Source organism: Phaethon aethereus (genome assembly GCF_964289735.1).
Source record: "Phaethon aethereus genome assembly, chromosome: 2".
NCBI lineage: Eukaryota > Metazoa > Chordata > Aves > Phaethontiformes > Phaethontidae > Phaethon > Phaethon aethereus.
In genome coordinates, this window is record NC_138582.1 from 152919008 (window position 1) to 152943520 (window position 24513).

The 24513-nt window shown below is 38.3% G+C and overlaps 1 protein-coding gene across 1 annotated transcript in view; it reads left to right on the plus strand.

Moving 5' to 3' along the window:
• Window positions 1-2718: 2718 nt before the first annotated feature.
• The window catches only part of LOC309402659 (myosin-IIIa-like), a gene marked incomplete at both ends in the record, with an annotated part of 69054 nt that continues 47259 nt past the window's right edge, over window positions 2719-24513 (plus strand). The window contains 8 exons of the mRNA XM_081996520.1: window positions 2719-2951; window positions 13109-13208; window positions 15517-15633; window positions 16768-16872; window positions 16957-17040; window positions 17808-18010; window positions 20517-20631; window positions 23907-24033. Coding sequence (XP_081852646.1) covers window positions 2719-2951; window positions 13109-13208; window positions 15517-15633; window positions 16768-16872; window positions 16957-17040; window positions 17808-18010; window positions 20517-20631; window positions 23907-24033 — 1084 coding nt within the window. The remainder of the gene's footprint in view (window positions 2952-13108; window positions 13209-15516; window positions 15634-16767; window positions 16873-16956; window positions 17041-17807; window positions 18011-20516; window positions 20632-23906; window positions 24034-24513) is intronic.

Genomic DNA, 24513 nt, shown 5'->3' on the forward strand with positions numbered 1-24513 from the left:
TATCTTGATGTGTTTATTTCTTGCTGGGTTAGGCTAACTTTTTCCTTAAATGTTACTTTCTTCAAACTTAGCCTGTATAAGTATGTGGTGTTTCTGCTATTATTTATACTAGGAGGAGGTTAGAAATCATAGAATCATAGAATCATTTAGGTTGGAAAAGACCTTTAAGATCATCATGTAAACCTAACACTGCCAAGTCCATCACTAAACCATGTCTCTAAGCTCCACATCTACACGTCTTTTAAATAACTCCAGGGATGGTCACTCAACCACTTTCCTGGGCAGCCTCTTCCAATGCTTGACAACCCTTTTGGTGAAGAAATTTTTCCTAATATCCAATCTAAACCTTCCCTGGTGCAACCTGAGGCCATTTTTTCTTGTCCTGCTTGTTACTTGTGAGAAGAGACTGACACCACCTTGCTACAGCCTCCTTTCAGGTAGTTGTAGAGGGCAGTAAGGTCTCCCCTGAGCCTTCTTTCCTCCAGGCTAAACAACCCCAGTTCCCTCAGCTGTTCCTTGTAGGACTTGTGCTCTAGACCTTTCACCAGCTTCGTTGCCCTTCTTTGGACACACTCCAGCACCTCAACGTCTTTCTTATGGTGAGGGGCCCAAAACTGAACACAGTATTGGAGGTGCGGCCTCACCAGTGCCAAGTACAGGAGGACAATCACTTCCCTACTCCTGCTGGCCACGGTGTTTCTGATACAGGCCAGGATTCTGTTGGCCTTCTTGGTGACCTCAGGACACTGCTGGCTCCTGTTCAGCCAGCTGTCAACCAAAATACTTTATCCAGCTGTATTTTCTGCAGGCTCTGCTTCAACCATGTGCGCACATTGAGAAGTTCAGAGCTGACTGTGGCTACAGTGAGAAAAAGCCATAAGGCCTTCTCCTGTGTGGACTGCTGCCCAATATACATGAGCACAGGACTTAGCTGAGTCCTGTATATTCTGTTACAGAGAATGACTTATCATAGAAATAGAGAGTCGGAGTATGCCATTGTGGTGAACAGGCCCCATATCTCTCCTCAAGAGTTATCTCATGTCCTTTGAAGCAAAGTGTTGTTCCGCCACTCACATACATTTAGGCTGCCACCTTTCATTAGCTTGTGCTTCTCCTGGCTGTTCCAGTACTGCTGTCTTCAGACACGGCAAATAGCAACTTCTTTTGTGTTTTCTTTGAAGCTGGAGATGAAAGTACCAAAAGCGCCACTTACAGCGTTTCAAAGAACATCAATCTCAAAGTCTGTAGGGGATAATCATACAGCAGTTTGTGGATTTCACTCTAACAGTTGGAGCAATACCACAACAGTTGAGACCACATAGTATACATGAGTGCTTCAAGTCCTTTTCAGCCAAGTCACCCAAATTAGTTTAAATTACCTTCAGGTTTAAGAAACCTTGGCTGATATGGCACTGAAGCAGAGCATTAATGCTCTTCTCACCTTTACTTGTTATGGGAAAAGCAGTTACAAACTGCTGTGGTCAGTCATTTAAAAAAAAATCTGGCTTATACCCTTACAAATACCAGGCACCTTTCTGCCCTGGAGCAAATATAAGATCAATACTCTTTCATTCCATTAAGTCAAAGCTGAAAGTGATAGAGTAAACATTAAGCTGCACAAAGAAAAGCAGTTATGACGACTGAGTGAAAATAGAAAAGTCACCTCGTCCGTAGGTGATTCCTTTTGTCTTCATGACTACACTCAGTGAAAATGGCACCTCTGTTTGAATGGAAGACAACTGTTAAAACAATTTGAACCAAGTAAATTAGCACCTAGAATAAAGAGCTCTAACTCAACACAAATGAAAGTAGTAGTATTTATTTACAGTAGCTCTGTATTTAGTCCTTCATTTTACTTCTGATTATCTTCTGATGAATGAGAAGTAGTTAATAAAGAGCTAGTTCCTTCTGACACTTTGTTCAGCAGGTTGGTTAATTCAGTCCTTCTGGGAAAACTTAAAATAGAATGTCTTTTTAAAAATTCTCTTAAGAAAGTATATTGTTTCAGGCTTGAAAAGAAAAACTTGCCATTACAAGTGGATAGTGATTAATGGGTTGTTGGTTTCATTTCCGTTTATTGATTTGATTGAAAAAATCATAGTGATTCTTAACTTTGCTTGGCGGATCATCTTCATGCTATTTCTCCTTGTTAGTTATGTAAAGTAGGAGAACCAGTGAGGCATTGTATCATCTACCCATGCTCCTTTTACCAGTGGAAATCAATATCTGTTTTCAGTGGCCTTCTAAAACTCATTACTTAGCCTGCCTTCACACATTGTTTTTCTCAAGTGAGTAGCTTATTATTATCACACTGACCTTTGCAGGAATCCTCCTCCAACCCTACAGCAGCCTGAACTGTGGTCACCTGAATTCAATGACTTCATTAACAAGTGAGTAACAACTGAGACCACTGTAGCTGAATATGGAACATGTGTAAATGTCATGTGTAAAATATCTTAGTATTCTCTCAGGAAATCTGTTGCTACTAATATTTTTCCTTAAAAACCTAATTTGTAAATCCAGTTTTACTTCAAAGTGAGGCTCCAGATTTAAAACATGAAATAACAACATTTTAACACACTTGATGTTTCTGTTTTTCTTAATTTAAAGAATATTTTGTTTTAAAATGCAATAATTTAACTTCTTGGACTCATCTATTCTTAACAATTTTCAGTACAGAGCTGTTGCAATTAAGATGGATGTATTTATCATGGAGGTATGAATGAAGTACAGACAAGTGTTTTAGAAGTTAACAGGGATCCTTCAGTGATCATATGCTTTTTCTGCCAGCACAGGTGCTTGACTAAAGATTATGAGAAGCGTCCGACAGTATCTAGTCTTTTGCAGCATGATTTTATTAAGCAAATCGAAGGAAAAGAAAACGTGCTACAAAGGCAGCTCATGGAATTTATTGATGTTCATCAACAAATGGGAGTCACTGAAAAGGCAAGGTAAAAGTAGCTAAAAAATAGACCAGTTGGGACAATTTTGATACTTTCACTGTTTAAGAATGGCTAGCACTCACAGAAAGATTCACTTCTCATAACATTAGCTGGCCAAAAAATAGCTTAATCTTTGGGTTGCCCTATAGAGCTAATGGAAATAGAGAGGCATCATGATTCACACAGTAGATGAAACAATCTTTAGATTCTCCTGTGACTGAAGATGCAGATGAGGATCCCAGCTTTCAGAAAACCAAGATTAGGTGAAATTAATCTTTGGCATTTTCTTACATTTGTGTGGTCAGCTAATGTTTAGTTTAAGCAAGTATGCTAAAAATAACTCGTTAGGTTCTTGCAAGAATTGGATGCTGCCAACTGAAAGAAGTGATAATGGTACCAGACACTGTTTTGCAAATTTCAAATCCTATGTCTTACTGAATACTTTCTCTCTTCCACTAGTATTTAGTAATACCAATTCTGCATAAATCACATAGCACCTGAAGGCTTTTATTTAAAACAGCTGAAAATGGCTTGGCTCAATTTTACAATTTAAAAAAACCTCACCCAGTACACTGAAGTAATGTATCAGATGTGAAATGTAGTAGAAGTTTAGTATTGATGTACTACTAGTGCGACAATTTTTTTTTTTTAATGGAACATAAAATTTAAAAGCCATTTTGGCATTATCATCCATATAGAAAAAGCTTACTAAAATTTGCCACGTTTCCTTTCACACATATTTATAGTAACAATATATGCAGCAGTCTTCAGTTCTGATTTTCAAGAATTTTCTATTTAATCTTTGAAGATAATAATTAAAAATATATTTCTAAATAATTTCTGTTTTCTTGGACTTTGTGTAAGTGGATGTGGGATGAATAGTAGTTTCTCTTTTCTGGCATTTCAGTAAAAACCTATGCATTTGGCTTAAATTTAAGTCTCAGGCTGGATTTGTATGTTCTATATGGTGCAAACTTGATATTTGCTTAATCCAGAAACGTTCTGGAATTGAAATAAGCTTATCAGATGTCAGTGCTGAGCACTAAAACAGCAACGTACTCCAGACTTTAAAAAGTCTTTATTTATAAAACACAGGGAAACAATATGTGGTAAAATACGTCCAAAACACTAAATAATATTAATTTAAATCCTGATAACACTTGTGACACTTTCAAAGCCTAAATAATTTTTGAAAATCAAGCTTGTAAGCCAATTAAGTATTGTGAGCTTTTTTACCCATCTCATAGAACTCTCATGTTTTTTTCTATCAAGTCCTGTTCTTTTTTCAAAATCATTTCATTTTTTCATGTAAATGTTGCATAAAGCAAATCACATGAACCTTGTTTTCTATACAATACAAACTTAAAGAAAGTGACCTAATTTCATGTGCATAGAGCAGTCAAATGGCACAGGAACAGGACAATCTGTTGGCACTTTCTCTGTCCTGTTTAGACTGTGTTTTATTAACTGATCATTCTTCATATGAACCAGAGTTTAACGGAATGTATTACCACGTGATGAAGCTACCCATGCTTTTACAGTTAATCAAGTGTAACTTCTACATAAATGTTCCTGAAGGAAGTTGGAATTTTCTCTCTGATAATAATAATAATAGATTATCTGAATCTGTGCCAAAAAAATTACTTACTTAAATAAGGGTGTAATTTAAAAGGCATGTTCAAGCTAGTAGCTTGGTAAGTAATGTCCATGTTTCAGTTTAGCAGTTTAAAATACTAACAAGTAGGCTGATACTAGTTTAAATTTCATTTGCATTGGTTTTACGAAGTCTTTTCATACCCGAGATCAGTGAAGGCAGACTGCAAGTAAAAATCACATTTTACAGTCACTGTACATGTAATCACTTCGTCTTTAACATGTTTATTGACTACATTTGCTGAAAGATTGTCTTTCATATCAGTGAATGCATAAAAAGATTAGCATTCTCCTAGAAACAGTAATACCCATCTTAATATCTACTGCTATCTCTGTACAAGCAAGAAAAGCAGAGAATATTTTCTAGTAGCTGAAATTGTAGAAAAGTATGTACATCATTTCACTTTAGAAGAAATTAGAATTCCAGGCCTGTAAAGGACATTGCTACAGAATGACATTTGTTTTTTTCTTCTGTTGAATGATAAAAACATTATACAAAGATCTTTGAATTCAGTAGTCATGCTTTTTTAAAGTCTTTAAATACTAATAATATGTATCTTCTGACCTTCAATCTGCAGCAAATGGTGTCAATAGAAACCTGTACAGAAGTACCATGTAAATCTGATTCAGAGTCAAGGCATAGGCTGTGTAGTGACAAGTCACCTGGAAGAGTCTCATCTTAAAATTTCCTGGCTTTCTTTTCTTGATTATCTTATTCTGGGACTGTTTTTACACTGGGGTGTTACGGCTCTGCTGTGGAATTCCTGAACTTTCACCAGTTGCTGGCTCCTTGTAAAGATCCCTCCTGATCTCCAGCTCACGCTCTCTTGATCCATAATTTGAAGGTGTAGTTCTCCTGCTTGCTGTTACTGGGAGGCACATAGTTTAAGGGAATAAAGAATCCTTCCTTCCACCAAGGGAAGAAATCCTCCTACCTGTGTCATGTTGTGTAAATGGCTATGCCATACAAACTAGAGAAATTTGGTAATATTGACTTAAAGCTGAAAGTAAGGAACCTAGTTATGTTCTGAGTATGTGATTCCTCTCCTCTTCAAATTATACTTTGTTAATAAATATTTTGTATTTCAAAAGAAAAAAGTAAAATGTCTGGAAGTTAATAGCTGAGGTTTGGCCACTGGGACTTCCTGTGTGCACTGTTCTTGTGTTCACTCCATATCAAATCACCCTTTCTGCCCAGTGTATTGAGGTGTAATATGGCTAACTGCCAAATTCTGCAGTGGTAGTCTTGTTGTTGCAGTTGTGATCTTGTCATCTTGTTTGCTGCATGTGCTGTTGCTAAAGTTCAAAAAGAAAAGATCATGTTAGGTTATGTCACATTCTCAGAGGTTTTTGCAGAAGGCCAGGTCCTCAGATCTAATCTTTGCGTACCATATCTGCTCAGGAAGGGTGTGAGATCTCTAGGCACAGAGTGGAGCCACCCTACGGTCACTCCCATTATCACCATTGTTCCTGAGGTATTTTCTAACATTCACAAGCCACTGAGTCATTAGGGCATTGCACTGAGCTCTCTGATCCTTCCCATTATTGCTATTCTAATGAAGAAGAACCTAGCTTTAGATCATTGTGCTGCATTCTTTCCAAACACCTAGCAAGAGAAACAGAGCCCACCAACCTCCTGAGTAACCAGAGAAATCTCAACTTACGGTGACAGAACTTTAAACAGCAATATGCCATAGATCTGCTCCAGACTTAATGAAGGTGGTGGAAGATTGTACTTTTTTTTCAGTAGCCTCTGAACAGTCTTATAGCACAGACATGTCTTGTGCTACTCAAGGCTCAAAAAGCATGAAGCAATGAGCTTCATTAGATTCCACTTTTGACTTTGAGCAACTGCAATATGTTTTTCTTTAAAGTCATCACTTCTTTATGCTAAAAAAAAATCTGTTTAGAACTTAATCTTTCCTAGCTCAGCTTTCACATTGGAGAAATTATGATGGGAAAAGCAATGAAAGAAAATGTCCCTTGATAGATTAATATTTTCCCATAGCATCTTGACTGAAATGTCTCTAAAATCTGGTTTTTGGAATGATGAAGTAAGCTTTGGCGAATAAATTCATATTAAGGAGGAGGTGAAGCAGGCCAAGTTGCATACTAAGTGTATTTAACTTGTGGCTTTGTTTAGCATTTGTGTACTCACTGAACTGTGAATTTCTGGTGAGCAGAGTCGCTTTCAGGACAAGGTCTTGGGTTTCTGCAGGAGTTGTCTTTATCATGGCTGCAGCAAGAAAAGCCTATTTCATTGTGCAATTTCATAAGGTGGTATTTGCCTCTTTTCAGAGTGGTTGATGACTCATAATCATGTTGATACTTCTTTTCCCTTAGTACTTTCAAACTGATGAACTTTCAACTAGTAGAAATAATTCTGTTACATCCTGCTAGTATGATCTTGAGGTTTTATACAAATAAATTTCATCCTGTATCTGTTACTCCAGTCCTTAGGACCACATCGCTCTTTAAATACAGTATTTCAATCCTTTTTGTGTTGATAGTGACACAAAAAGCATGATAATGGGATTTATTGCACAAACCTTAATGAAAGTAAGACAAATGCTCTAATAGAGAAACAATAACTTCATTTGAGCCTGATCATTCACTTTTGGACACTACTTAAGTTTCCCCTCATTTTTAGCCAATCCCTCAATCACATTCTTGGAAGTCACATTATAGATGTTAAAATTTAGAATTAGTGACAACAGTAATTATTAGAAATGAGTGCTGCAGCATATACCCAAAAACTCTTCTAAAAATGCACTTCTTGCGAGGCTAAATGAGGGGAAAAAACTCCATTGTAAAGTGTTTTACTTTGCAACAGAAATAGCTGTCTTTGAAACGGCCTTCTGAACTGTCACATCTACACCTGACAGTCAGGCTTGTAAGACTTTTATCTTGAGTTGTTTGGCTGTCTTAATTTTGACTGCTTTTACAAAAGTCTGCAGAAATATGCAATGATTAGTACAATGTGTATTTCCTGGGAATTATGACTCATTCCAGAATGAGCTGCGCACCTAGATTTCAGCAACTGACTCTGGTCCCCAAGAGCCTCATCTTTATATGCCCTCTACATAAATATAGGAGAGAGACCCATTCTACTGCAAAGTGATTCAGAGCACGGGCTTTTGGGTGAGCTGAATTACTCTCCTAAGATTTTGTCCTTCTGTATTGGCGATGTAGGGATAGCACTGAAATCCAGTGACAGGGTCCTAAACAGATGCTCTGTTTAACTACTTGGACAGTTCAGGTAGAAGTTCGTAGAAGCTCATGTACAACATGCACAAAGGTGGTTGTTAAATTATTCACACCTATTAAAAGCAGGGAGTACCATATAGTTTCCTTCCATGACTTTCCCTGATTGTGCAGACTTGTGTCACATTTTCTGGGTGTTCTTTCTCTCTCTGTGACTCATCCTGCCCGTGGCAAGCAGCTGATAGCAATCCTTCAAGTTCAACTCTGCAGAGCAGGCTGTAGCAGAGGGTAGGAGATCGGCAGACTAGCTTGGCAAAGGCAGTATAAGGAGCAGATTAAGATAGCTTACACAGAGTCCAGTGCTGACTTGGTCAAGGTCTCCAGATGAAATCTGTATCAGAGTAGGGGCTTAAACCTGAGGCTTTGGAGTTCCAGACTAATTTTGAGCACTTCAAGCCACTTCTTCCTCTCCTGTAACTCAGTGTGGGCTTTGTTGTACCAACAAGGAGTATTCCTGTGTATTCCTGCATTGAGGACACTCCTGTGTAGGATGGCTATGCTGCAAGCTGCTCTCAGGTTGTAGAACCACTGAAGAGTTTCTGGCCACACACACCTTAGAGTAAGCAGTTCTCCAGTCCCATATGCTTCTAGTTAATACACATCTCTATAGCAGAATAAGAATGCGGTTCTAGTCTCCTTCCATACAATACAATGGGCAACAGCAATGCCTGAATGGAGAATAATTTACCTCCTGAAGCAAAACTGGACTCCCTGCATGTAATGCTCTGCAACTGCTACTTCAGTGTTGTGTCAGTCCACTTACTCAGCAACTTGTTTCTCCTGAAGGTGGGATACCTCACCATGCACTGCTCACTTTTGAAGCTTCTCCTTCATCTTCTCACTATGGTTCTCACCATAGAGCATGGGCGTGATGCATGAGGGTAATGAATAACTAATCCGAATGAGTCCTTTTAGAGATCTCTTATTTGCTCAGTTAAGAACACATATTTTTCCCTGGAATTTTTCAGAGGATACAGCCATTTCGTGAGACTATTATGAAGAACCAATAATCTGCAGGGCCCTGCAGGGGGTGCAGTTTTTTGCAGGGCATCGTAAACTGTCAGACTTTGGCAAACAGATTATGCAGAGCAGGACATGACCCACCTGGCTGGACATGGGCCACCTCTGAATCAAAAGCCCTGTAGCTCTGTTGGGCAGCAGTCTGCTCTCAGCAACATTTCATAAGGTTAAGCACAGCTTCCTGAGACTGCAGCCAGTGCTGGGCAATCAGTTAAACATAGAGGGAGCACAGGTTTGTCTGCAAAACGTTGTGCAGATGCAGCTGGAGTCTATCGATAGACTTTTCTAAATTCAGGTACAGGTTTTGCATAGATAAAAGACCATAGTTTTATTTAAACATATCTCCAGATACATCTGGTGAAGACAAAATTTTGATTTCAAGTGTGAATTAATATTGCTCTGTGCAGCCTCCAGAGAAATAGAATCAGCAGCAATGACAGATCCTGTACAGGTTTTTCTGTGTTGCTGCTTTTCTGTTTGTCACTTTTAATACTATTTGTAACTGCTGGGAGGTGTACAGCTGTTGCCACCTTCACCTTACGGAAAATGTGATTTTTTTTTTTTTCTGCTTTACACCCAGGCTAAGGCCAGCCCTTTTCCTGTCACTTGTTAGTCTGTAGATGATTCTCCAACCAGTTTAGGCAGAGTTCAATAGGGCATCATGAGTCACACTTCCCTTTTCGTGGTATTTTTGGAACTATCAGAAATCTTCTAAATACATTCTGACAATTTGAAGAAGAAAAAGCTGCAGTTGTCTCATTTTGATTTACTGAATCTTGAAAGATAAGTGGGGGGGGTGTGAAGGAGGATGCACAGAAACAATGCTGCCTTGACTTATTTTCTTGTCCGTACTGGCTTGATGTTTCTGGCCTTTAGCTGCTTGAATTGCTTGTTGAGCATGGCTGTAAGATCTAATGCCTCCAATAACTAATTTCTGAACAGAACAGAGAAACATGGTTATTTCAGTTCACAATGTCTATGTGCATGACAATAATGAAATTTCAGCATTGATGTCAACAGCACCGATGTGGTTTTTTTAAGTGGTTGGAGTTTTAGCAAGTGAAGCACTATAACTGCCCTTGAGGGGTTTGTGCCCTTTGACAGCAAAGCAGAAAAATATTGTGTTCTGCAGATCTGCCACTCTGCTGTACTCTTGAGAATGGAGAATATAATCTGGTTAACAAGCACTAGTGTTCTCATAATGTCAGCTGAATAAGATTGCAGGAGAATCAATTTTATGTAATTAAACTTCCCTGGCATAAATAAAGATTGTTTCCTTAAAAGAAAAAAAAAAGTCTCCATGACTGGAGCATTCCCCTCCTTTCCTGCAAGGCACTTGTTAACTTCTTACATTAAATGAAAAATGGTAATTGAAACAAATTTGGGGAATATCACTCTCTCACTGATATGCAGTAACTTTTTTTTTTTTTAAAGTGTATTCAGTGTGTAGCAATTCCACCATAAATGGAAAGCATAACTTGACAGATGTCTTGTTTTGGGTCTTCCTTCGTCAATGGAAAAAGTAGAACAGCAGAGCTTGACGTAGTCCTGTAGTTCCCACATCTTTCCCACCTGTACATGTTGATAGGTCTTTCTGAAAGTCATGCTGATGTTAGATGCATCCTCTGGACACAAAACGACCTTCATGCAGGAACAAAGGAGACCATGCAAGGCTGAGTTAATTTAAATCTTAATATTACCACATCCTTTTTAATAAACCCTGGGGGTACATACAACCAAAAATTGTCTCACAGTGTTATTGCAAGGACAGCACTACTAGGACAGCTTTCATGGTACAAATGGGTTCCAAAAGAAAGAAAAGAAGAGATCGGACCTAGGAGAGGTGGGATTGCTTTACACCAGACCCATCCATTTTGATGCTGTCTGCTTGTGTTCCTGTGTGTTTTCTGCTTATATTTAAATACATGCCAAATTACAGTCCAGTTATGGATTTATTGCAGCAAAAGCTGCCTTTGTTCCCCCACACAGACATCTCTCCTCCCACATCTCTGTCTATTTGCACTGCTCATGTGGAATTAGGCCCACGCGTTGCATGTTCTGTGTTGTGTGGCAGTAATAAGGCTCTGGCACTGCACTGTGTACTATTCATGTTGCTTTTCACTTCTGTTAATTCATCCTCACTATCATCCTTACAGCTGTATCTGCAAGCAGTCTTTTTTGGCCTCTAGTAAATACTGCTGGCTACTACTACTACTACTAAAAAAAAAAAGTAAAGATTCGGAAGCAGGTTGCTTTCCCATGCAGCTCCAGAGTCCTAATGACAGTTTGAGAGCAATTTGCAAAATATCTGGGTGTAAAACTGGCAAGACTGGGTCTTATTCTTCCATCAGGGCAACGTAGATCCTGTTCAACCACACTGTTCATTGCGCTTCCTGGTCACTTAGCCTCCACACTGGGTATTGGGGTGCAATATTGGCATGGAGACTATTAAACTATTCTGGCTTTTACAATGAAGTCTTACATGTTTGTGTCTTCATATTAAGGTTGCAGAATTAGTCAGATGTGGTGGCTGTGAAGCTCCTGCCTTTGCACTATAGACAATGGAAAGACTCCAGTGGTAGCTGGCACCTGCCTAAGAGAGGAAGAAGCTGCTCCATTACTGGTACCTGGGTGAGGATAAGCCATTCTGTCACCCTCAGGGATCATTATAGACAAGAGAGATGGAAAGAAGTGTGAGATGAAGTGGACTCATGCCTGCACTTGCATCATTCAGATCTTGATTGCACTCACAATTTGCCCATTTCTTCCAGCCCCTTTTCAGGCCTGGTAATCAGTAACTGATGCCAAGTGGGTGCCTGCTTGACTTTCTGCACCTGCATCCCACAGCCTGCATGACCTGAACTAGCACCTCTGAAATAGGTGATGTTTGTGGAGTAGGTACAGCCCATTAAACTCTGCAGTAAGTCTTACTGTGGGAGTTCAGAAAACTCTTAGCTTGCCCCATCAGCATGATGTTCATTCATTCTGACTTTCAGTCTTGGTGCAAGTGCCCTCTTTCTTCTGTCCTCTGTTCACTGTATATTCAAGCTCTTGCCCGGGTAGAAAATACGTGTCTGCTTTTACTCATGCCATACATCCAAATGTCAGAATTAAATAAAGGATGTCTTGTCTGGAATCAATGTAAAGAGTGCTTGTGTTTCATACAACACAGTTTCCCTGCTGTCTCAATTTACCAAAGTATACGTTCCATATGTTTGAGAGATGCCTTCCTACCTATAGTATCAAGAGGAGTGAGGTCATACCAGGAGATCTGATTTACTTGGTAGCCTTTCTGTGCTTTTGCCATATTGCACATCTGCGCTTGATTTAGTTTGTGAACTCTGCTGTTACTTATCCAGTTTCCCTTTCTCTGACTTTCCCCCATCTCATAAAGCTAGTATAACTAATGTGAATTGTAAACCTTGCATTTTCTGCTGGTTTTGCTTTGTTTAGCAATGCCTTTACTCTTGGATAGAGAATGATCCAAGTCTCTGGGAATTTCTTGCTAAATTCTGTAAGACTGCGTAAAGTTTTCTTTTGTTTGATTAAAAGACAAAAGAAATTTCACTTTAAGGCAAACTTAATTGAAGTTTAAATCTGATAAGAAAAAGATTTGAAAATTTGTTTCCTTATTTTGTACAATTTTTTTTCCTGTAAAGTCCAAGAAAATTATTCTTGGTCAGAGTGTATTTCACATACCGTAGTGGTTCTGTAACACTTCACTCCACAGTGTGACCATCTCAGCCAGACTTTAAAGCATTGTCATTATTAAACTAGAAATGTTTCCATCCTGAATGCTTTGTCTGTATCATCCTTGCTGTACTATCTCATCATACATCCCTGGTTTTGTCCTATCCTTTATGTTTACCTGGGTCATTTTTCTTTTTGCAGGTAAGTGCCAGAACTTGAATATTAAATACTTTATAAAAATGTTCTCTTTTACTGCATAGCTCCAGTCCTGCAGCTGATGTAGCGGTGTGATCAAGCAGGGATCTGTACAATTAAAAAGTTATTCATAGTATCACTTGTGAGATCAGACCATAGGTTTTGAGTTGTCAAGTACAGGTGTGCTGTACTAAAAATTATATCCTGTCCTGTTATTCATGTGTTTGAATTCAGAACAATGGAAAGCTGGAATGTTTTGGCTGAATTGCCTTCAAGGTGGTTACAGATGAAAGATCTGCCATGTGTTTCCTTGCATCAGGAAATTGCATGTCTTTCTTTTCTAGATTTGAACGTATTCATACAAAGAAAGGGAACTACAGTAAGTCACTAGTTTCCAACCAGGAAGAGGTAGATGATTTAGCAACCTTGGAGGTACTGGATGAGGTAAGAATCTCCTTTTTCTTGTTTTCCCAAAGAGGAGTAATCAGGTATTAAAACACAATCGTGTGCTGTTGATTTTCAAGTTCAGCTATATTCACACTTCAATTGTGTAAGTGTACAATGGTCTTTTACCAGTTTTTGCAGGATATTTTACATGAGATTTGCTGTGTCAGGAATGGTTCCAACTCAATGCTAAAACACCCTCTGCAGTCAAAGCTTCAGAATGAGCAGTATTGTGGCAACATTTGCTTAACAGGATTTATATTGCTCTATTTTATTACAGCTAAATATCTAGTTTGCAGTGATGTGTTAACCTGAAATTGGTCCAGATACACAGACAATAACCTCTTCCCTGTTGCTTGGACATCTAGAGTTACATCTAGAGTAAATTAGCTTTCCATACTTTCCTAGGCTGGGCTCTCATTGACCGACTTTGGTATGGAGATGCGTTGAGATTTATGTCAGCTGAGGCTCTGACCTAACAATGCCTTCTGGTGAACTTTTGATGGAATTATTGATTCTGACTAGTTTGTCAAAATTTGAAAATTAGTCCACTAGGAGCAGGGGAACATGCATACAGGAGAAGGGAAGTCTGTTGTATTTATACCTTTAAGCTTCAAAACCAGAAAGAAGAATTGGGCCACAGCACATTACCTGCAGGTCTTAGAGGCCATCAGTGGTTGTAAACAAACTGTCAGTCTTCCTCTACCAGGCTGTGCATAGATTATAATTCACATTCTCTAATCTGTAAAACTTCTCTGGTAATATTGTGTCTTCATCAGTCCAGAATACTCAGTGTGGCTCTTGAGCTGGTAAACTACATAATGCTAACAGCCCACAGAACATCTTCCATCATCCAAGACCTTGGTTAGAGCAGCTTAATGTTTAGTTAATACTAATTGAGCTAATACAGACTTCATCTACTGCACAAAGCTCAGATTTAAGCATTTTTTATATTGGGAATAGCCGTATGTTATTGAGACTGGTTTTTATCTTTTTCCATGAAGCATATAAACAATATGAGCTAAAGAGAAGACAAAAAAAACCCCAGATGAGCCATAAGTATGTCCCATCTCCTCAGAAGTGGAGTGTTCTCAAGGAAGGTCCTCGGGAAGCTTTCACCTAAAGGCGTCATTTGACTATGCGATATTTCATTATAGCCAATTCAGTTAAAAACCTCTTTCACATATGAATGACAGCTTCTCAAAACTGTCTCCTTTCTTCCATTCAAAGTTCTCTTCCAGTTTAGATAGACCTATCAGAAGGGCAAAACAGGAGAACTTCTGTCTGTGCAATAATTTTAAAAAGGGCAGAACTTCCCGTAAAAAATTATGTTAATGTAAATCTGGTTATGGCCAAAAGCAAGGTACCATTCAAAAACAAAAAAGGAAGAGTTTATCAAGGTAATGGAAAACCAGAGGTTTCTCCTTATGTTTTCCTGTGAAGGAAATGTAACCTTTTCAACTCTTGAGAATTCAGGTTTCAAGTGCATTAACACAGTGCACACCACTGTGAACAGTTGGATATGGAGGGAAAGCAATTCTTTATGTAGTCTTCCACTGCTGGTTTTTCTGTTTCAGTGGGAAAGGGGCCTAAATATTTTCATATGTGCCTCAGAATAGTCTCAAGCTGCTTTGAATTTCTCCAGCTAGCTCTGCGTTCTGTTTTGATTGGAAACCTAAGCAGGCACTTTACTTACCCAGCTCTGTATGTAGAAGAAGTTGAGGGCAATTATGTCAAGAAATTGGGTATGCCACTAATGGGTCCTTCTTTTTTCTTGGTTCGGGAAGGACTGGCTCTGCAGCAGCAAAGAACAATCACAGCAGAGATTGGTTGCTAATAGAGAAAGGTGCCTGATTGTTTACATTAATAGGATCCAAAGAGCTGAACATCTGTCTTGTCATACCTGAGAGTAATGTAAGAGTAACTGTAATGGCAGTTATGAATTCAAGCATATGGCTCTTGCTTGATGAGTAACAGGAAGCTGTAGTGTTAGAAATTAAGACAGGATTGTCTCATGGAAACCTTTGATTAAGTGAATTTAAGCAGTAGTTATTAATTCATTTTTCTACAGCCACTTGGGGATCTGTAAGTATATATTGTTCAAAGTGAGTTTGGAAACAAGAAATTATGAATGCTAGTGTGCTTGAAAGCATTAGTCACTTTCTGATCAAAATTGGTTGTACTCCTGACCATTAATACCTTCCCTCTCTCGCGTGTTCACTCATTGTAACTATATAAATATTTTATACATTTTCCTAATATTCTTTTTTCCCCCTGTTATTCAATGTTCCTATTCTTTCTTCATTAGAATACAGTAACAGAGCAGTTGCAGAAGGGTTATGCCAAGGATCAGATCTACACATATGTTGGAGACATTCTCATTGCTGTCAATCCATTTCGGAACATAGACATTTATTCTTCACAGGTGTGAAAATCTATGTTTGGTTCTTTTCCACTAGCACTGATTTCCGTTAAAATATGAATATTCATTTTAAAAGTAAGATCATTCTTGAGATTTACTTCAGTCCCTCTGAAAAACAGAATTACCAATAAAATTGTCCCTTGAGGTACATATTGACAGACATCCTTATCATGTGCTGAATTTCAGCACAGAAATGAGCAACTCAAAAAAATTTTATCTCCAGTATCTTTACATCTACAGTGTAGATCATGTCTATATCATGTCTAAAGTGCAAACAGCTATGCCTGAGCAAGTCATCCCTTTTAATCAATGGATAGAAACAGGATTTTTGAGGTCATTGTTCTTCTAGTGACTTTCAACATTCATTCTAGGATGAAATAAATTGTGCTAAACTTCATGAGATTTGTTGACTAGAACCCCACTGAGAGTAAAGGCACTAGCTACCCATAGCAGCTAGTTCAGAAGTAGTATCTGTACAGATAAGTGCATTTATGCAGGTGAATCTTGCTCCTCTTTGTGGGAGGGCGCCTTCTTTCCCCTCCACTTTCCATGGAAAACTTCTGTACTGAGGCAGATAGCTGGAGGTAGGAGCTGGGGGCAATTCCTCCCAAGAAAGCTGGAAAGTCATAGTTATTTAATTGATAAGGCAGTTCACAAAGTAACCCAGTAAAATTTAACTTTTGTGAATTTGCCTCCCCATTATACAAAAGGAGACAGATATGAAAGTCTGGTCATACAGTAATTTGACTTTATTAATTATCAGTTACTGCAGCTACAGAAGAGGTCTTAAGTTTTGATACCAATATCATGCATAAATACTAAGAGGATGTGAAGTACAAATAACATCAAATTATAAGTCGGTCCTTTATGTCTGGCAACATTAAATTTTCTCCTGATAGTTTATAGCATAATCAGGGCTGACATCACACAAAATTGTGGTTCATCTTTTTTAACAGTTCTTTTAGTACTAAGCACATACAGATTCATTATTACAGTAACAGCTCACTCAGAAAACATCACTGCTGGTAACCTCAGCATGCTGTACACTAATCTGAAAATAAAACTAATCTCTGATAAGATAGTACAAAAAAAGTTGTTAAGGGACACTAATAATGTTTTCATTTTTCTTACACTTAGCATTCCAAACTGTATATTGGAGCCAAACGGACTGCCAACCCTCCTCATATTTTTGCTGTTGCTGACATAGGTTATCAGTCCATGGTGACATACAACTCCGATCAGGTAAAGATGAGGTGTCTTAATTATATACTTTGCTAGACTGAGACATATGTAATGAGCTGAGAGTCATGCTCTTGTTCTCTGCAGTGTATTGTTATTTCTGGAGAAAGTGGAGCTGGCAAGACGCAATCTGCCCATCTTCTGGTTCAGCAGCTCACTGTCCTGGGCAAGGTATGTTTCAAAGCAGATGCCTCTGTAAGGCTTCACTATCTTAGGCCTGATTGTACCTACAGACAGAGCACTGGTAGGGGGGCAAGACTGTACTACATTTTCCAAAGGACTTCTCTAACATCAGATTGGGACATGATGCTGATCTATCTACCTCTTCCTCACTCCTGAACTAGGGTCACTTGAAAATATTTTGGGGATTCCACAAGGAAGTTCCCACTGCAGTGAGGGCTGTGACTTAGTCTGTCCCTTGTTTAATTGAGGGTCTTCAAATTACCCAAGCTGTACTAAATAAAATCCTCTTCTAGCTTTTCACCTCCTTCTACAACCAGATTGCTGTCAGTGGGACAAGGTCATTCTGGGAAGTGACCACCATAGTTGTCTAAATAAAATGCCATTTTTCTATGTCCCAGGTGAGGTGCAAGCAAACTGATCTATTGGTATGGTGGAATGCAGCAGTAAGCAGATGCTAACAAGGATCCTAAAATCAGGCCAGCCATCGCAGAGCGCTGGACCACAGAAATCGATTGGTTCTGCTGTTGTCGTTATCATTATATGTGTTATCTCTTCCAGCCAGCCATTAGTTCTGCAGGTTGCTATATTCTGACAGGTTTCATGGCACATAAATGCCTATCTTTCCATATGATTCACATGGGAATGGCAGCCCTGATGATGCCACACTTATCAACTAGAAGAGGAAAGGAACACTTAAGAATTAATGTATTTGAATGATTACTGATAATTTTAAGCAATCTCTTTTTCATATCCAGGCTAATAACAGGACTTTACAGGAGAAGATTCTCCAGGTGAATAACCTCGTAGAAGCATTTGGGAATGCAGGCACTATCATCAACGATAACTCAAGCAGATTTGGAAAATACTTGGAAATGAAATTCACTTGTGGTGGCACTGTAGTAGGAGCTCAGATTTCAGAGTATCTCCTTGAAAAATCCAGAGTCGTCCACCAGGCAGTGTAAGTATAAAAAAAAATATTTGACCTGATTTGGAGGTTACAGAGTAGGCCTACAATGCAGGAAATTATCTTGGATCAAAACACAAACATAAATAAGGTACTGAGATTTTTTTCTTATAAATGATACATTAATTGCTTATAAATCTGTAAGCTAGCTGAAAGCTACTCCTGATTTTTTTTTCATTGCCACCTGGGTTATTTAAACAAATCTCATAAAAATGCATATGTGATATATAAAGTGTATCAGAATGCGTAAAGAATTAAAAACTTTCTAATAGTTCAGTTATAAATTTGTTTGTGAAAGTTTGAAGTATTGTATTAAGTATATCACTTGGATTTAATTCCTCTGTGTTTCCTGTACTATTGTAGGTTTTTTGTTTCCTTGTTTGCAAAGTGCTCATTTTCAGGTTTGGAGCATCTAGTAGCATTTGGTTATAAAGGGTTATTACTGAAGAACAGATCCATCTCTGTCATGTGTGTATCTCACAATATAAAATGACAGAAAAATTAAATGGCATTTCAAATTAATTTAAATTATTTACATGTATTTTCTATGCTAATATATAGCACATCCAGACAAAAAATATTTTGTTAACTCTGTTTCTTCCATAATAACAATGAGATAAACAGTTTGAGACAAGGAATGTTGTCACTGACTTAAGCGTTTCGCCTTGCTGACCTCTTACTCACTTCTATTCTTTTTTGTAGTTCTGCATGACCTTGTTGCCTGTTGTAGCTTTGTGGCATGAAGAACATCTAAGTATCACTTGGAATGTTTCAGTAAACAATTTAAAGTTAGAGGCAATTTTATGAAATTATGTTTTTTCCCCAGTTGAACATAAGCACAGAAACTGCTTTTTCAGAATGAAATCCACTTCTTCCTTAAAATACCACTTTTTCATAACTTTTCATGTTTTTTTTTTCTGTGACGGTCAGTTTGTATTTATATTTAGCCACATGCTGAGACAGCTAGTCAGCAAAGCATTTACGTGCCTCAAATGCTATTTAGAGAGGTGTTCAGATGTCTGAATTCATAAGAAAATGCCACCGAACTGTTTAGCATGAGAGCCACTGTAGGAGGTTAAATTTTGAGGCATGAACTTGCAAGGCTCTCTGAAGCTGTTTGTGTCGAGTGTGTTCTCCACTGAGCTGTCTGTGTGGCTGGTCCATATGGCTGTGCCAGCGCAGAGAACTGGTGTTCAGGTACCTGCATGGCAAGGGCAGTCTCTTCTGCTCTTCTGGGAGAACATGACTCCCAAACACATGGAGAGCTAGGAATGGCTTTTTACAGAAAACCAGTGACTGATTACCCAGAAAATGGGAGACCTAAGTTCCAGACCCACTTCAAGCCAAGAGATTTTGAACCTACAGGTTCCCCTACCTTTCCAAGAGAATACACAAACCATCAGGATACAGTGAGGTTTCAGAGACCATGCAAAGCATGGCTATGCAACCTAGTGGTTAAGATACTGAGGCGAAAGATAAGGCATCTGCTCCTGCTCCTTAAATCGATCTTGTTTTCTACTACTGACTGTCCACAGTTAAATACGCAAACTAAGTTGGCACTGGCCTCTGATCTAGGCAGTCCCGTGCACTGGGCTCTGATCCCATTTCACAGAAGAATGTAGTGGTGCTGCTGAGACACACGCCTCAGCTCATGCAGAAACCAGAAATTTGAACACAATTCCTTTTAGCCGTTTCATAGTGACTGACTTGGCCATCTCAATGTTCAGTGGTGGTTGCAGATTTCCACCAAAGCATCCAGTTCTTCCTGATAAGGTGCACAGGAAGCTTGGATGTGCATGTTCTGTCCTGGGTTTGGGCACCTAATTTTTAAGTAAAGCACGCCAAGTCATAAGGCCCTTTGCTGTATGTCTGCTTATGTGCTTTCTTGGTTCAGGGCTAAAGGACACAGCAAACATACTGGATTCGGTGAATCGGGACTTCTCTCCCATGGTCAGAAGATTTTTTTAAAATAACTGGAGGTTAAACAGCCCATTTAATGTGGGTGGGTGAGCAATGTGCAAGATCTCACCCAGCATCTACCAATTGCATCAAAGGCAGAGCAGCATTTAGCTGCTTGTAGCACCGAGCAGCCACCCTGGCAGCTTCAGAACCAACACACAACAAACATAGAAACGGTGTTCACTTCACAGGAACTTGTGTAATAAAGCTTCTTTCAGAGTCCGCTGTCAGTTTGCATGAACCTTGCCTGTTCTTTTAATAACATTTAATAATAGCATGTATGTCATCAGTAAATGTAACATAGTTACATTACTAAACCAGTTTGTTGTTTCTGTTGTTTCAGAGGAGAGAAAAATTTCCATATTTTTTATTATATTTATGCTGGTCTGGCGGAAAAGAAAAAACTGGCACATTATAAACTGCCAGAATATAGACCTCCCAGGTAATGCAGTTTATTTTTACATAAATTGATACTAAGAAATGCAGTGTTGAATTCTCAGCCTCGTTTACATTCTAACTCTATATCCATCAACTCTTTCAGATATCTGCAAAATGATCATTTCAGAATAGTGCAAGATTTCATGAACAATAGCTTTTATAAGTCTCAGTTTGAATTAATTGAACAGTGCTTCAAAGTCATAGGTTTTACACTGGAGGTGAGTGCTGATAACCCTTTTTTTTGGTGAACTTTAATGGCTACCTTATAAGGAAAAACTTATATAAAGCATTCAAATAATCTCCCTTGTTATTGTCTTCCTTTCACAGTAGTGTGTTTATGTTTCAGGATATTGCATGGTCAACTTACTGTTATATTATCACATTTAAATTTTTAAGGTTTCAAGGCATTGATAAACTAATAAAAGTCAACAAAACTTTGAAATCAGTAAACACAGCACAGCTGAGTATTTGGGAAAAGAAGGTTCTTGCAAATTAAATGCATGGAAAATGATGTTGTAACTATTTATTAGCCTATAATTTTAGGCCTGTGAATATGAGCCTCATCTCTTTTAGGATTAAGTCCATGGTGAGAGTTCTAAAAATTCATTGAGTTGATCTGAGTTTTGATGAACTCAATACATTTTCACAACTTCAGGGGTAAAATTGAATGAAGTTTTTACATCCCTTTGGAGTGAATCTCATCACTAAACATTAACTGAGCCTATTCTTTCTTTGTGATCTCATACCGTTATTCTGCTGGCCATTAAACCCCTCTTCTCAGGCTGTCTTTGGTATAATTAAAATAAAAACAGGCCTCTGGATTTATGAAGTAGGATGCAAGGGAAGAAAACTCCATCCTGCACCCTAGTTCTCTCTTCTTAGGAGAAGTGCTGCATCACAGCTGTAGTTTACCACTGACTTTATGTATTACAAATGATGATCCTTACAGTATCTGTGAAATACAGCACTAGTGCTGCAGAATGGATGTATGTTTGAATTTCTTTGACAAAACTGCATGTTGTAAGGAGCTTTTCACAGTCACTTCAGTTGAATATTCCTGGCTTCCCTCAATGTAAATATTTGAATAGCTAGCAGAACAGGTTTACTCACATATTCTGTTCCTCCATGCTCATTTTGCATTAAGTTGTAGTAGCAGTGGAGTTCACAGTCTCTTTCTCCTCTACATGCTAATTCACAACTGCACTTAGTATTATCACACCTGTACTATCACATCCTTTCATACCTGTACTTTCACCTTTGGAGAAGCAGCGTGGAAGGATATGCACAGTTCAGCACTGATAGTAGTTTTGTCACAGCACCAGAGACCTTGCTAAGTCCTAATTTACACCATGAAAAGCAGCAAGTCTGTTTTTGTTCATTTGGGTGGAAACAATAATCCTGATCATCCAAAAGAGACCTTCCTTACATACTGAAGATCCAGTTAGAACTAGGTCACTGGCCACATTGTGCAGTTCTAGCATGGATCTTCACTTGATTAACTCAGCAAGCCACCGTGGGCTGAATCTGTAAAGAATTACCTACCTGCAGAAGCCCCTCAGTTTCAGAAGCAGGTTGAGTACCATAGGCAATCCAACTGTGGTTACATGTTAGCCCCATCCATGTTAGCCTGTCTTCCATTCTCCACAGGATGAATTAGCCTCTCTGAGGCTGTGTTTGCAAGAGTGAAGGAACAGAGAAGTCTTCTTCCCCCACTGAGGTTCTGATATAGGATACATGTGCAGAGACAATTTGTTTTCAGTGAGAAAAAGATACTGTAAAGACAATGAGTTCCTTTTCTAAGTTCACTTTTTAGTAATGCAGCCTTAAGCTTTGACATTCATCCCAGTGCACAGAGGAGGTTCTATATAAGCATGTTCCATGTTTTATTAGCAGAAAACCTTGGACAGAATATCTTTTCCACTCCAATTAAAACTGAGACCTAAACAAAGCTTTATTTCTTTGAAATTTGTTTTTAACTGACTGGCAGGCTTTAATAGTAACTACTGTCAGTACTCCCTGTCTTAAAATCACAGTTTTATTTCAGGCTGCTTGGCAAAATTAATAGGAAAGGACTGCCTGAGGTGAACAATAATCATGCTGTATGAGACAGATCAAGCCAGATTTCAAACACACTGAAAAAGGGTACAAAAATGTCAGCAGCTATACATACTCTACAGCATAATGGCAGAAGTTAAGCTATCCATTTCTTTGCATTTCATCTGCATCCCTAAGCTTAAAATGAAAGTGACTGGTAAACCTAGGTAAACTATGTGCCTATTATTCTAAGCATGATTTTTTAGAGTGAGCTTATCTAGTTTGTCTTGCTGTCACTGGAATAATTAATTTATTAACTACTAGATTTACTTCCAAAAATGTTGAAAACAAGGTCAAGTATTCTAGAGCAATTAAGGATTTTATCTGAGTAAATGGTGTCTGATGTGGTACCAGAAGACTATTGAATATTAGGGATAAAATGCCATGCAATTATAAAAAGCCCATCATTATAAAATATGAATCAAATTTATAAAACTGTTTCATCTATAAAACTTACAAACCTGCTAATTATAAAATACACTATTACTGTGTGCCTCAAAATAGAGTATCATGGATTCCTAGCTTAAAACCTAGTCTGCTTTACAGGAGTACCTCAGCATTTCTGAGTAGAAAATACTCAGAGATCATCAAGTATGCTGATAAATGTTCACAGTTCAGATGAAAATTCACGGTTCAAATCTAAGTCAAACCTTAAATGAAAGCATTATTTCGTTAATTGCAAATATGATTGTATTTGCCATATATAAGTACTTAAAATCATTTACTGTATAGATTGCTGTCCAGACTAATATTAGCCTCTTTCAAGGCAGAATCCCTCTTCAGAACCTACAAAATCATTTGAAATTTAAATATGTTTAAGTAAAGTCCATACTGAAGTGCTTTGGTGACTACACAGTTCCTAAATGACATTTTGAAGGGTAAAGTGCTTTGCCAAATCAGAGATTTGAGGTCTCACTCTTCTCTCAGTGAACTTTTTCCAATGACATTGGTGGCAGCCATTGCAGACCTATTATTTGGAGTACCTTTGTTTCCATGATCCAAGAAACATAGATGCAGATTTTTTATATTCTTGTTGATCTAAGTATTACATTTTTAGACATGCTTGTGCCTACAGACACAGTGAAGGGTGGATATAAATAGCCTTCAAATTCTTTCTGTGTAAGGGGATTATGCTCATCACTGTTTTGTGTTTCCCCTACTCCATGTCAGTTCTGTCCTGTCCACAAGTATGGAAGGGAGATTAGGCTATAGTTTGTCTTGCCCTCTTCAGTTGTCTTATGCTTGAAAGACTATGCTGAGTATGGAGCAGAATATAACTGCTGAGAACAGTATTCCTAATAGTGTGTGGCAGACAATGGGAAACAACACACGTGTGCATCGCACAAACCAAAGTGACATATCTATCTGGCTATTGCATTCTTTTTAATATACTTTTCAGGAACTTGGAAGTGTGTACAGTGTCCTGGCTGCCATTTTAAATGTGGGCAACATTGAATTTTCTGCAGTGGTATCTGAACATATGATTGACAAGAGCAACATTTCCAATCCAGTAGCCCTGGAGAATTGTGAGTGTTTCTTCCTGATTTAAGATTGTTTTCTTTTAGTGTTTTGATAGCGAATTTCTTTTATTGCAAGAGAGTTATCAATGAAAACTGTATTCATATGGAAATTTTGCAAGAATAATTAAATGCTGAAGATAGATTAATTCCAAGCCCACATAAATTCAAATGCAAAAAGAAAACAATTTCCATGTTATGCACCTTATTTGACTAATCAGTTCACTGGCATTCAGGAAACATGACTAATACTGCAGATGCCTGAAAAGAAAATCTTTGGAATTTTTCCAAGTTTATTTGAACATTTGATGGAGAACCTCATTAACACGTTGAATAGTTTTTTCCCAGTTTCTTTCTCAGAAACTCATTACTTGTTCCCCACATGTGCCTGTTGAAATATGGCTCACTGATTCTTTGGAAGGGTTACCTTACACTATAGGCTGCCAGGAGGCAGAAGAAGGAAAGGGGCAAAGATTCTCAAGAAAGTTG